General features: G+C 43.6%; 1 protein-coding gene across 5 annotated transcripts in view; it reads left to right on the top strand.

Annotated features, from left to right (window-relative positions):
* Positions 1 to 13,540, top strand: part of THRAP3 (thyroid hormone receptor associated protein 3) — a 71,828-nt gene that overhangs the window by 55,216 nt on the left and 3,072 nt on the right. For all 5 annotated transcript variants that reach the window (XM_082362862.1, XM_082362860.1, XM_082362863.1 and 2 more), the window contains 8 exons: positions 736 to 1,641; positions 3,177 to 3,890; positions 4,834 to 5,006; positions 5,744 to 5,855; positions 7,268 to 7,352; positions 9,479 to 9,666; positions 12,442 to 12,637; positions 13,108 to 13,251. In XM_082362862.1, coding sequence (XP_082218988.1) covers positions 736 to 1,641; positions 3,177 to 3,890; positions 4,834 to 5,006; positions 5,744 to 5,855; positions 7,268 to 7,352; positions 9,479 to 9,666; positions 12,442 to 12,637; positions 13,108 to 13,251 — 2,518 coding nt within the window. The remainder of the gene's footprint in view (positions 1 to 735; positions 1,642 to 3,176; positions 3,891 to 4,833; positions 5,007 to 5,743; positions 5,856 to 7,267; positions 7,353 to 9,478; positions 9,667 to 12,441; positions 12,638 to 13,107; positions 13,252 to 13,540) is intronic.

The raw sequence follows: 13,540 nt of genomic DNA, 5'->3' as shown, positions 1-13,540 counted from the left end.
AGTTCAGCCACAGAAACTTGACCTTCTAGATAATGAGACCATTTCCAGATTCCCAGTTTAAAAAAAAACAACAATATTTATATGCTTTGCTGATCTGATTTCAGTTAAAATTCTTTTAAGCTTTGAACAGATGAGTTCTCTAAGTCCCTATTTAAGTATTCTTTGGTTTAGACCTGTTGTAACTTTTTTTTTTACAACCCCAAGTCTCAGTGGAAGCTGAGAAATTAGCCCTGCACAGACAAAGAGAGGTGGAAAGGATGGGGAGTAAGCAGTGTGGGGCCAGAGGATCTGAATAGTTACCTGTCTGGGTACCACAGCATGCAGGGATCACTTCCAGTGACCCAGGGACCTACCTGTAAAATCCTCTGTGCCTGTGAAACTCTAAGTAATTAGTATACTATATTAAAATGGTGTTTGTTTAGTTTACTACATTAAGAACATTTTTATATTCTCTCAGTCACTGTAGAAATACATCTCCATTTAGAATGTGCTACAGTATTAATGAAGCATCTCATTGTCTCATTTGTTAAAGTGATTCTTTATTTTTGTACTTAATGTGGCTATAAGAGTAGAATTAAATATTTAAGTTTGTACCTTTCGTTTGAAAACAACTGAAATTAATTAATTATGATACATAAGAAGAGAGATTTACCTCTTTGTTGGCAGGTTTTTCTTGAGTAAAAATGCTTGTGTCAAAAATTCAAACATTTCTTCCCTCCCCTGCCCCTCTTTCAGTTCTAGGTCTCGTTCCAGATCATATTCTCCAGCTCATAACAGAGAGAGAAATCACCCAAGAGTATATCAGAACCGGGATTTCCGAGGTCACAACAGAGGCTATAGAAGGCCCTATTATTTCCGTGGGCGCAACAGAGGCTTTTATCCATGGGGCCAGTACAACCGAGGAGGCTATGGAAACTACCGCTCAAATTGGCAGAATTACCGGCAAGCATACAGTCCTCGTCGGGGCCGTTCCCGATCCCGGTCCCCAAAGAGAAGGTCCCCTTCACCAAGGTCCAGGAGCCATTCTAGAAACTCCGATAAGTCTTCCTCTGACAGGTCAAGGCGTTCCTCATCCTCTCGTTCTTCCTCCAACCACAGCCGAGTTGAATCTTCTAAGCGCAAGTCTGCAAAGGAGAAAAAGTCTTCTTCCAAGGATAGCCGGCCATCTCAGGCTGCCGGGGATAACCAGGGAGATGAGGCCAAGGAGCAGCCGTTCTCTGGAGGCACCTCTCAAGACACAAAAGCGTCTGAGAGCTCAAAGCCGTGGCCAGATGCCACCACATACAGTGCTGGTTCTGCATCACGGGCCTCAGCCGTGTCTGAGCTGAGTCCTCGGGAGCGAAGCCCGGCTCTCAAAAGCCCCCTCCAGTCTGTGGTGGTGAGGAGACGGTCACCTCGTCCTAGCCCTGTGCCCAAACCTAGCCCTCCGCTTTCCAGCACATCCCAGATGGGCTCAACTCTGCAGAGTGGTGCTGGGTACCAGGCTGGGACACACCAAGGTCAGTTTGACCATGGCTCGGGGTCCTTGAGTCCATCCAAAAAGAGCCCCATGGGTAAGAGTCCACCGGCCACTGGCTCCACATATGGCTCATCTCAGAAAGAGGAGGCTGCTGCTCCAGGCGGAGCAGCCTATACAAAGAGGCAAGTGTCTTGTTTCCCGTCTGCTTGTTTTTATCTCACCAGGTGGCAGCTTAGTTGTAATGTGATCTTTAGAGCTCTGATTAATGGTAATAAGATAATCCCATTTCCTCAACTTTTCATTTAGCAAACTTTAAAGCATCACCCAAGGAAACCTTTAGCTTAACTCTAGTTTTCCTGCCTTCCTGAATTTGTATTGCAGCATAAAGTTTCTTTAGACTACTCTGCAGTGATGTTTTCACATTTAAAGTTTGCCTTGGATTCTACCAGTATAAGCTAGAGAACAGTAGAGATTTGTGGATCAGCCATCAAAAAATGTGGTCTTTACCAAAATGAGTGGCTGTTGGAGCTGTTAGACCCTCTAGGACCCACCATCTCCTGTGATCGATCTGCGTCAGTCCATCATGGTGAAGAGCTGCACCCTCCCGCCCTCACACCCTCCAGTTGAGGAGACTGGGCAGAATGGGAAAGTCCAAGGCTTAGTCCAGGAAGACCTTGTTTTAAAATCACAAAGTGGGTGTATGTCCCAGTAGAAGCCAACCAGGCTGTGTGTTAGGAGAGGACATAACAGTGTCTCTGTCTTTCTACCCTGGGGGACACGGTGAGTTGGAACTGGAATCTTTTTTATTTGGTTGGATGGATGGGGGTGGCAGAGACATAACAGGGAATTTGTACTGGGACCAGGTTGTTAAGAGGGCCTTACAGAGCAGGTGGTTCCCCTCCTGCCCCCACCTTTTCCTTTTATTAGTATATTCTTTGCTGCCCTGCTGTCCTTTGGTTCTTTTTTGCCATATTAATGCAACTGTAACATGATCAGACTTTTTCCATTCATGGTACAAATGAGACGTTCAGAATCTGTACTTTGCAGCTTTCAGTAAGTCTGCTTTGAAATACAAGTTTTGTTCCTTGCCAGGACTGTGAATCTCATTAGAACACTTGGGCATGAGCTCTGCTTTTCCATAAGAATGAGTAGGATGATTTTCACCCCCTCCCCCAATTAACATGTATTCTGTTTTTATTTGTGTTTGCAGTATATTTCATACTTAGGTCTTCTAGGTGACTTGAAGCAAATTTGAAGTCTCTTTTGAGACTTGTATTTCCAAATGTGAGTTGTATAAAAGCAGAACAGTCCAAGGTTGAACATTCTATGTTAACTTTGCTGAAAGCAGATTTTAAGTGACTGAGTGAAGGTTGGATAAGACCTTAAATTTTTTTTTTCCTAGACCACTTACAGGTAAGTAGGTTTTTGTTTTTCAGTATCCTAAAAATTGCCTTTGCTATTTTCTTTTTGTTTTTGTAATACACAACTCCGTAGACCATATAGTTTTCTCTTAAATGCCAAGTTCATAGATCTGTGAAGAGCAGTTTTTTAGAAATTAATAGAAAGTAACCAAGACTCCTTTCGTAACACTGGAATCCACAAGACATGCTTGTTAGAGAAGCAAAAACCTAAGACCGTTCGCACATGGTGCTAGTTTATTTTAGATCAAGTTGCTTAAGAAGCCTCTTGTGTGTCTCCCTTGTGTTTTCATAACTAGGTATCTAGATGAGCAGAAGACAGAGAATGGAAAGGATAAGGAACAGAAACAAACAAATACTGATAAAGAGAAAATGAAAGAGAAAGGGAGCTTCTCTGATGCGGGCTTGGGTGATACAAAAATGAAATCTGATCCATTTGCTCCCAAAACTGATACTGAGAAGCCTTTTCGGGGTAGCCAGTCTCCTAAAAGGTATAAGCTCCGAGATGACTTTGAGAAGAAGATGGCTGACTTCCACAAGGAGGAGATGGATGATCAAGATAAAGACAAGGCTAAAGGAAGGAAGGAATCTGAGTTTGATGATGAACCCAAATTCATGTCGAAAGTTGTAGCAGGTGCAAACAAAAACCAGGATGAGGAAAAGTCAGGCAAATGGGAGGGCCTGATGTACGCACCTCCAGGGAAGGAAAAGCAAAGAAAAACGGAGGAGTTGGAGGAGGAGTCTTTCTCAGAGAGATCCAAAAAGGAGGATCGGGGAGGACCCAAGAGAACCGAAAGTGGGCACAGGGGATTTGTGCCTGAAAAAAATTTCCGAGTGACTGCTTACAAAGCAGTCCAGGAGAAAAGCTCATCACCTCCCCCGAGAAAGACCTCTGAGAGCCGAGAGAAGCTAGGAGCCAAAGGAGACTTTTCCACGGGGAAGTCTTCCTTTTCCATTACTCGAGAGGCCCAGGTCAATGTCCGGATGGACTCTTTTGATGAGGACCTTGCAAGGTGAGCTGCAGTCCAGCTTGACCCTCAGGGCTTTAGTAGCCTAACCTCTCTCCCTGAGGTCATTCTGGAACGAGGACAGGCCCCTCATGTATTTCCCCGCTGTCTCATTTTCAGTGTGGATACCCTCGTGTCTCTCTGTTTTCAGTGGAGAAGTGTGCATCACTGAGCAGTTATATGTTGGGGGCAGTATCATAGCAGTGGTGAAGCGTCTTTTTAGGCTATAGTGACTGGCTTTTTTGATGCTGGGTCCCCTCTGCTTCTCTCTTGCACTCTATTCATCACATTGTAAGCCCCACCGCCGGCCCCATTCCACCCTCGTCCTGTTGCCTTCCTTAATATGCTTGAGATGTCTTTTGCCTGTGGAGCCATGCAGGATCCATTTTTCCATTCTTAGCTAAGTCACGATATCTATTATTGCAGGCCTTCATGAAATAATGTAACAGTTTTAAAGTTGGGGCTGGGGGCAGGAGAACTTCAGGAACGAGTGATGAGGCCCAGGCTGCTTTTTACCTGGTGTAAAAACTGCAAAGCCAATTGGAAGTCTCCTGGACAGCATTCTAGCCACATCCCACTCTTGCTGCATTGTGTTGCTTCACTGAGTGGCCCTGGATGGCCAAACTAGTTGGTCTTTTAAAACACCTTCCTGTTTGTCATCTGTTAAAACCAGCAGAGACCCCCAGAACAGAATCACTGAGGTTTAATGCTTCATCCTACCCATTTGTTCCTATTAGATTCCAATGGGGAAAAGGGAAGAGAGAGATCTTGGATGCCTTTTTCCATAGTTATGGTGCATTGAGGTTACTTTTTACTTTGGTAGGAATTAAAAAAGGAACTTTACAGATAAATTTAACTCTTTTAAAGCACGCTTTTCATTTTTAGGATTTAAATGTTCTGACTTTCTGTGTATCTTGTTACATCGGGCCTCCCTGTGTTTCTTTTTCAGACCCAGTGGCTTACTGGCTCAGGAACGAAAGCTTTGTCGGGATCTAGTTCATAGCAACAAAAAGGAACAGGAATTTCGATCCATTTTCCAGCACATACAGTCAGCTCAGTCTCAGCGGAGCCCTTCAGAACTGTTTGCCCAGCATATAGTGACCATCGTTCACCATGTTAAAGGTGAGTCCAGACCCCAGCCTGCTCAGGCTCCCTTTCCACGTGCTTAGCTTCCTCTCTAACAAGCAGAAGGATGAGTGGGGGCATGAGGGGGAGTCTATCAGGGATCTTTATCTCATTGATAGGGGCCTTTGAAGCTAGGGGCTAGCTTGAAGGAAATTTCTTCCAGGGAGAAGTTTCCATTTTTTAATTACAGAGCTGAACATTATGAAATGCTAGTGGTAACCTGTGATCATGAGAATAGGTAAAATCCTTCATGTGAAGGTTTAAATTGCTTGAAAAGGAGGTATGAAAGTTGGCTTTCCCAGCCCCTCTGTCTTTTCCTGTCTAGTAGGTAGAGTCCTCTGGAGGCTTCTTGTAGATCTTGGGATATGGATATCTTCCCCACATTATTTTGCCATCTCCTGGGCAAATGGAGGTGGACAGGCTGGGGAATGTGATGTAGAAGCTGGGTTTGGGCCAGTTACAGGTTCCATCTGAAATTGGAACTCAAGCAGGAGCTGGTGCTCTGAATCAAAGGATAGTAAGCTCTAGCTTCTCTCTTTGTATCCATGTCCTACAGTGGAAATCAGACATTGGATTTTGTCTGAACCAGCCATTTTTCCTTCTTCTTTCTAATATGTTTTTTATATGGACTTGACTACTTTCGTCACATCTCTGTGGTTGCAGGTCCAAGCACACGAGTTGAATGTTGGGTGTGCCTTTGATAGCCTGATATGTTTTTCTTTGACTCCCCACAGAGCATCACTTTGGGTCCTCGGGAATGACATTGCATGAACGCTTTACTAAATACCTAAAGAGAGGAAGCGAGCAGGAGGCAGCTAAAAACAAGAAAAGCCCAGAGATTCACAGGTGAGGACCTCAGCCTTACACTAGAGGCGATCATAAAAGTCTGCTCATCAGATAATAAACTCGTCTTGTTTTTGCAACTTGTTAGTTGCATTATCAGCAGAATTTAAGGTAACACCCTCCAGACTCTAGGATAGTGGTGGTTTGTAGTGGAAAGGGTATGCTTTGATGACTGTAAGTTTCTCACTTTGGGCCTGAGGAAAACAGCCCTTTTGGTATAAATGAACCCTTGTATTGGGAGCTGGCAGACAGTAACCCAAGATCACTGTGAGCTTTCTTTACATAGCGTAGATGTTGTTTCTTTAAGCAACCCATGTATTTCATATATTAGTCCTTCCTTTGGAAGAATTTGCAGCAGGTGGGGCTGGAGGTGGGAGAGCTTATAGGATTATGTCAAAGTGTTTTAAAAGCCCAGAGGTTTAAACATTCGGTTGTGGGAGTCTATTCATTCAGCAAATAGGGACTTTGTCTAGAAACAAAGTTGGTCTTTAATTATTTAATAGTCAGCTCTTGAACCTTTGCAGTAGGTAGGAGGGCGATGTTTGCACAACAGTCTTGGATTTAGGGTCTTTTGGGATTTATGTCATGCCAGGCAGTTGTTTCTCACTTAGACCTCATCCTATTGGTGAATAATGGGCCATTATATTTTATTTTATTGTATTTATTTTTATTGTATTTTTTTTAAAGATTAAATTTTATTTTTTTGGCTGCGTTGGGTCTTCATTGCTGCGCGTGGGCTTTCTCTACTTGTGGCGAGCGGGGGCTACTCTTCACTTCAGTGCGCAGGCTTCTCCTTGCAGTGGTTTCTCTTGTTGTGGAGCACGGGCTCTAAGCACACGGGCTTCAGTAGTTGTGGCTCATGGGCTCTAAGCACGCAGGCTTCAGTAGTTGTGGCTCATGGGCTCTAGAGCGCAGGCTCAGTAGTTGTGGCGCATGGGCTTAGTTGCTTCGTGGGATCTTCCCGGACCAGGGATCGAACCCGTGTCCCCTGCGTTGGCAGGTGGATTCTTATCCACTGCGCCACCAGGGAAGTCCCAAGGGCCATTATATTTTAATTCCCAAGATGAAAACTGCTTTTTGAAGTTAGCAGGGCATAGATAATCTTGATGTGAATTTGAAATTATAGGCACGGCTGTAGGTGAGTCTGTTTTCCTGGCTGTAATGGTACTGGGTGGAATAAGATGTTTTTTCTGTTTGAGTTTGGAAAGTTGGGAGAGAGAGAGTGTGTGTGTGTGTATGTGTTGTGCATGCACACACGCGCATGCACATCTATGGGGGAGAGTGTAAGTATATAAGCAAACAACATAAGTGTAAAATAAAAAGGAATGCCTATGATTTGCACCACTCTACTTACGAACTGAGGTGCTATATTCACACTATGGAATGTTAAACAATTTTTGTGTTTTCAATTTTAGGAGGATAGACATTTCCCCCAGTACATTCAGAAAACATGGTTTGGCTCATGACGAAATGAAAAGTCCCCGGGAACCTGGCTACAAGGTGAACTGTTGCTTTGATCAGTAATTCCAACAAAATGAGTGCGTTGGGCATGAACTTGACAGAAATGTGTTTGTTTAAATTACTCTCTACTTAAGTTTGTGTTTTTCTTTTAAGGATGGGCATAATTCTAAAAATGAACTACAAAGGGTTAATTTTTATTAAATGTATCAACAACCTTTGTGAAGTGGTTAGAATATGGTAAATGACCCCAAAGTCTATTGAGGTGAGCTTGAGAAAAAAAAGAGAGGAGTTTTGGAACAAGTGCCCATGATGAGAGAAGAAACTTTTTGTGATATTTTTCTGCTTGTAAGTATTATCAAATCAACTATATACATGCACTATTTCCAACCATGATTTCAAAAAGACATGCATGTCAGAGAAGAGTGAAATATTCATATCTTAACTTAGTAGACTGTTTTAAGCAGCTAGTCCAGATTTTTTTCTAACATTGTACCATATCTATCATCTGTCGATTACTGTTACTTTAAAGCTAAACATTGCTTTGATAGCCCAGCTACATTTGTAATGATGTGCACGTAAACACTGTTATTAAGAGGTTAAAGCTTGTGTGCAGTCTTTTACTATGAGGTACTAGATTTGGATTCTTAAAAATCTTAGTATTTCTTGACCACCATTCCCATATAGAGTTGTAACTTAAAATTAGAGATGGCTCTTCCGATGCTGCTGAAACCTTTTCTAAAAATAGTAATTTTCAAGTTTTCCAAGTAAATTTGTCTTGTTGGTTGAATGTAATGAGAGGCACTCTTGCACAATCTCTCTTCTCTCCCATCCCCCTTTTCTTTTTCTCCAAGTACCCACCGGCTTGGCACTAACCATGTGAAATGCAAGGTTTTGAAACATCAGAAGAGATTCCGTCCTCTCTGCCCCACATAGCCTACTCATTAGAGGTCCTGTGGGCACTGCCTAAGGGAGCTGCAGCTGTGTTTTTCTTCTCTTTTTGTCTTTGGAGGGTACAGAGGCCCCATTCCCTCTGTCAAAAGAAAACCATGTGATAAAATAAACCAACTTACTACCTACCACTCCTGTTAATTAAATTATTTCAACAAAAAGCTTAGTTGTTTGTATAAGTAAAATGTTAATGCTAAGTGAACTACTCATCACTTCCTCTTTTTAGGGAGTTTTTTGTTGCGGTTTTTTTTTTTTGGCTGCACTGCGTAGCTTGTGGGATCTTAGTTCCTGGACCCAGGGATTGAACCTGGGCCCTCAGCAGCGAAAGCATGGAGTCTTAACCACTAGACCTCCAGGGAAGTCCCTAGGGAGGTTTTACTTCCATGAGACAAATCTTAGTGTATAATGTGCCTGAAACCACATTGCACCTCTGCTCACTGAGATTCTAAAGAGCTGTCGAAAGCCCTTGGCATGATAGTTTGGGGTAGAAGGCTGCTGTTGTTGCTGGGCTCATGCTGTATCTGCAACATACATACCCTGATAGGTTACACTTCCTAGAAAGTTAGCAAAAAAGGTTTTCTTTTTCTCTTTTCTTCTTTCCTTCCTCCCTCCCTTCCTTTTTTTTAAATAAACTTTGACTTGGTATTGCCACATTATGAATTCATTATGGTTTTTGATATGCCTTTTCTAGAGAAATTTAATACAACTAAACATTTTGGAAGGCTGCTTGAGTCTCCCATTGTCTGTCATTGGACTCAGTACTGAGAGAGAATTCCAAGTAGAGGATAGGCCCAGGGCAGCTGCCACAGTGTAGGTAGGGGAAGATAACAGCATTTCCATTCTTGGTGGTGACTAAGCCTGAGCCAGCCTAACCAACACCTTCCAGAGTTGATTTTGGCCTTCTCAACTTGTCGGCTAGCCAGAGTCTTTACTGGGCCACAGAGGGAAACAGCAAAGTGAGGTGCGTGTACGTGTGTGTGTAGCATATGCAGAAGGTCGTCATCATTATTTTAGAGAACTGGTTTGGGCTCTGTAGGGATCCTCATGAAGCGACTTCTGTGGAACATCCTGTATCCCTCCTGAGCTTGGGCGAGGTGCCTCACATTCCCAGTGCTTCCTCTGCACCACTCCATTGGAGTAGAAGCCACAGTTTGTGGGGTGGTTGAGTTGGTAGCCCTGAATCCCCAAAACCTTAATTTTGATTTCTCTTTTGGCAGGCTGAGGGAAAATACAAAGATGATCCTGTTGATCTCCGCCTTGATATTGAACGTCGTAAAAAACATAAAGAGAGAGATCTTAAACGAGGTAAATCAAGAGAATCAGTGGATTCCCGAGACTCAAGCCACTCGAGGGAAAGATCAGCTGAGAAAACAGAGAAAACTCATAAAGGATCAAAGAAGCAGAAGTACGTAAGCCCCTGTCTGTCACCTCATTCAGACTCCTGAGTGGATTTCTTTGTCTGCCCACCATTAGGCTATATGGCAGACCCTCTAAATCAGAGAACTTGGGGTTAGGAACGATGACCACTTGTACAGTTTCTTTTTTTTAACGGTCAATTAAGGTCCCTAGATTGAAAATAGAACTTTAGCATGAAAGTAGGCATGATCCTTGTCTAAAGGAGACCTCCTGGGAGATGGGCAGTTAATTTGGCTCTAGGGACAGTGTGGAAAATCATAGGGGAATTCCTTTTGCATTTGTTTTGGCCACGTTCTTTGACATGCCCTTTCTCATCACAAATCTTCTTGGGAAGGTTATGTTTTAGAAATGGCTCAAAGTTGTTGTCAGGTAATAATACTGTTTGGTCAGAGAAACAGGGTGGAACTAGATAGGACAAGATTGTTGATCTTAAATGCCTTTTAAACTGGTTTCACAGACACTTCCAAGAGAGGTGTTACAAATATTCTTTAAACAAAGGTAAGCATTGTTGAACTTCATAAGGCAGCATTTATGCCAAGGTTTTGTCTCTGTTTACATTTTTGAATGTTCCATGACTTTTCAATCATGTCTCGTTAAAGGTAGCACAATTGAAACCCCACACCTTCCTGTAAGAACCTACACCACTTCTGTGTTTTTGAACTTTAGCTGGCAAGCACTTTCATATCCATTTTCTGGTAACAATCCTTTGAGATAAGTTGGACAGTTAGTAGCTACCTGTTTTGCCCATTTGAAAGATAAAGAAGTAAGCTCAGAACGATTTGTCTAAGATCACACAGTAACAACTGACATCAAAACTCAGATCTTCTGTTCCACTTTGTCTACCCTTCCACTCAGTTACTTACACATTATGAGCCTTAGCAGCTTTCAGGGCTGCCCACAGATAAAAATCTGATAATCCTCAACAGGGAATCTAGGTGGGGGTAGAGTAGTCTTCAACACTGTCACTGGTGGAAAGGGAGCAGAAAGAACCCCTCAAGCATTTCAGGGTTGGACTTGGATGACTGATCCTGATTTCTTTCCCTGGGACACATGCCTCTACCTCTGACTTGTTGTGTAACCTTGACCAAGTCTCTTGCAACCGTAGTATCTTGTGACTGGGGAAAGAAGAAAAATGATAATTATGTCACTTTTCATTGTATATCACACTTCAGTTTAGAAGAACTTTTTCTCATATGACTGAAGAATGGCTCACCCAAGATCACACAACTAATAAATGGCAGTGTTGGGACTCAAATATGGGGCTTTCTGGAGTCTTATGTTTGAAAACCTCTTGAAATGACACTGATTTCTAGGAGTCAAACATTTGAGTTATAAGAATCCTATGACAATAACTTAGATTTCCCCCTTTTTAAGAGTAAATGCTGGAAGGCGCTAGTAGGATTCAAACATGTAAGTCTTTGATCTTCTCGAATGTTTGGGGGTGGGCTGGGGGGTTGCAAGGTACTTTCCATAGTGGAGGAGGGCAGTGATCGGTTACTGACACAGGCTGGCTTCTCCCTGTAAGTCCTCCTCTACTCCTGGGAGCCAGCCTTTCTGCCACCTTAGACGTGGTTGGTGCCCTTCTCCAGCACCACATGGCAGGACTGGCCCCGACCTCTAGTACACAGACCGTGACTCATCATATTAGTCTGATTTACCCTAGTCTGTAATTTCCTCCAGATGAAGGGAAGGATGGGAAATAACTCTGGGAAGAGTTCGACAGATCCTATGCTTAATAATAAAAGCTGTTTGAGCTCACTGGAAAGTGGGAGGTGGTTTGTGGAGTAGTGGTATAATTAGTCGGAGCCAGGTTTGAATCCAGGTCTACTCAGCTCTGTCACCTGAACTTCCTATCTATAAAATGAGGGAAATAATACTGAATGATCATAATTGCCATTTACTATATGCCTGCTGTGTCAGTGTAGAGTTTTGTGTTTTTTTTTTTTTTTTTTAAACATTGTTTCCTTTTCTTTTTTTTTAACTTTTTGGGTTTATTTATTTATTTATTCATCCATCTATGGCTGTGTTGGGTCTTCGTTTCTGTGCGAGGGCTTTCTCTAGTTGCGGCAAGTGGGGGCCACTCTTCATCGCGGTGTGCGGGCCTCTCTTGTTGCGGAGCACAGGCTCCAGACGCGCAGGCTCAGTAATTGTGGCTCACGGGCCTAGTTGCTCCGCGGCATGTGGGATCTTCCCAGACCAGGGCTCGAACCCGTGTCCCCTGCGTTGGCAGGCAGATTCTCAACCACTGCGCCACCAGGGAAACCCCCAGTGTAGAGTTTTTAAGCACACTGTTTTTTCAGTCTTTAGAGCACTGTCCCAAGACAGGTAGTGTTCTTCTTATGAGAAATAAAACTAATGTAAAGCCGAAACAGATGGTAATATATAAAGCCTGTCCTGGTACCAGATACTCCGTGACTTTCAATACAGTGTTAGGGTCCTTCTGCCTTTCTGATTCGTGCACATGTATTAGACTGAGCTGCCAGAGGCCACAGACTATCTTTTGTTCCTCCTTCTGTGTATGTCCCATGTTCATCACAGGCTCGGACATAATGTGTCACTCAGCATGACTGACAGAATTGGGAGGAAGCTCCCCAGGTTCCCTGGGTGTGTATGTTGGGGGTGAGTTCGTTTTTCAGGTTACTAGCCTTCAGTGTTTTCATCACAGACACACTCCTGATTGCCCTGTGCTGCTTATCCATGAGCCCCCAGCCAAAGGCTGTACCCTAGAGGCTTACTGATCTCCCTGCCTCTTCTGTTTTCAAAGGAAGCACCGGAGAGCACGAGACCGGTCCAGGTCATCATCCTCTTCCTCCCAGTCATCCCACTCCTACAAAGCGGAAGAGTACACTGAAGAGACCGAGGAGAGAGAGGAGAGTACCACGGGCTTTGACAAATCAAGACTGGGGACCAAAGACTTCGTGGGTCCAAGTGACAGAGGAGGCAGAGCTCGAGGGACCTTTGTAAGACCCTGCCCCCTCTCCCTTTCTCTAAGCCCTTACTCCCACCAATTCTAATTATGTTCTTATCAGAATACTTAGTTTGTTGCCCTTGATACAAGTAATTCAGTCTAAAGACCCTAGAATCTGTGGTTTCCCAATCCCCAGGCTTTCCATTTTTAGTGTTTTTGTTTGTTTTTTTCCTGTTCATAATCACTTAGCCAGAAAGTCTCTTAGGGCTTCTCTTCCGAACTTCCTCACTTGTCTTGACTCCTGTTGTATGTAGGGAGGCCCTTATGCCGTTTTGTCCTCTGTCTAGACTGTAGACTTGAGATGAATGGAAAGGGAATGACTAGAAACCAGTTGACCAGCATATTGACTGGAGGACAGTTGTCTGTTTTGTGCCAGAAAAGTGTTTGAATAGAAGGCAAGGAATTGTTTTTCTCCATTCCTTACATGGCCCCTTTGTTCCTTTCCCCCGTTTATTGCCACAGCAATTTCGAGCCAGAGGAAGAGGCTGGGGCAGAGGCAACTACTCTGGTAACAACAGCAGCAGCAGCAACAACGATTTTCAGAAGAGAAACCGGGAGGAGGAATGGGACCCCGAGTACACACCCAAAAGCAAGAAGTATTACTTGGTATGTGTCTGGGGACAACCAGGAAGGGCCAGGGGGCCTTTGGCACACACAGTAGCTGATAACGAGGCCTTAATTGGTCTTTCCAGAACTGTGATTAAATATGTGTGCAGGCGCTGCACTGGGTACATGCGTACTTGTGGGATGGCGTAGTGCTGGCAAGATGAGTTTTCTCTAGAGAGGTAGTCCTGACCTTGAGAGCGCTATCTAAGACGTTTATGGATTCCAGGGTAAGCGGGAAAGGTTGCTCTTGCCTTTTTAGTCTGTGAAATTGTTTTACTGCTCACCCACC

The sequence above is a fragment of the Balaenoptera borealis genome (genome assembly GCF_965194805.1).
Source record: "Balaenoptera borealis genome assembly, chromosome: 1".
In the NCBI taxonomy this organism is placed as follows: domain Eukaryota; kingdom Metazoa; phylum Chordata; class Mammalia; order Artiodactyla; family Balaenopteridae; genus Balaenoptera; species Balaenoptera borealis.
The sequence above is the reverse complement of the archived record's forward strand: the minus strand, read 5'-3'. Positions and strand labels throughout refer to the sequence as shown.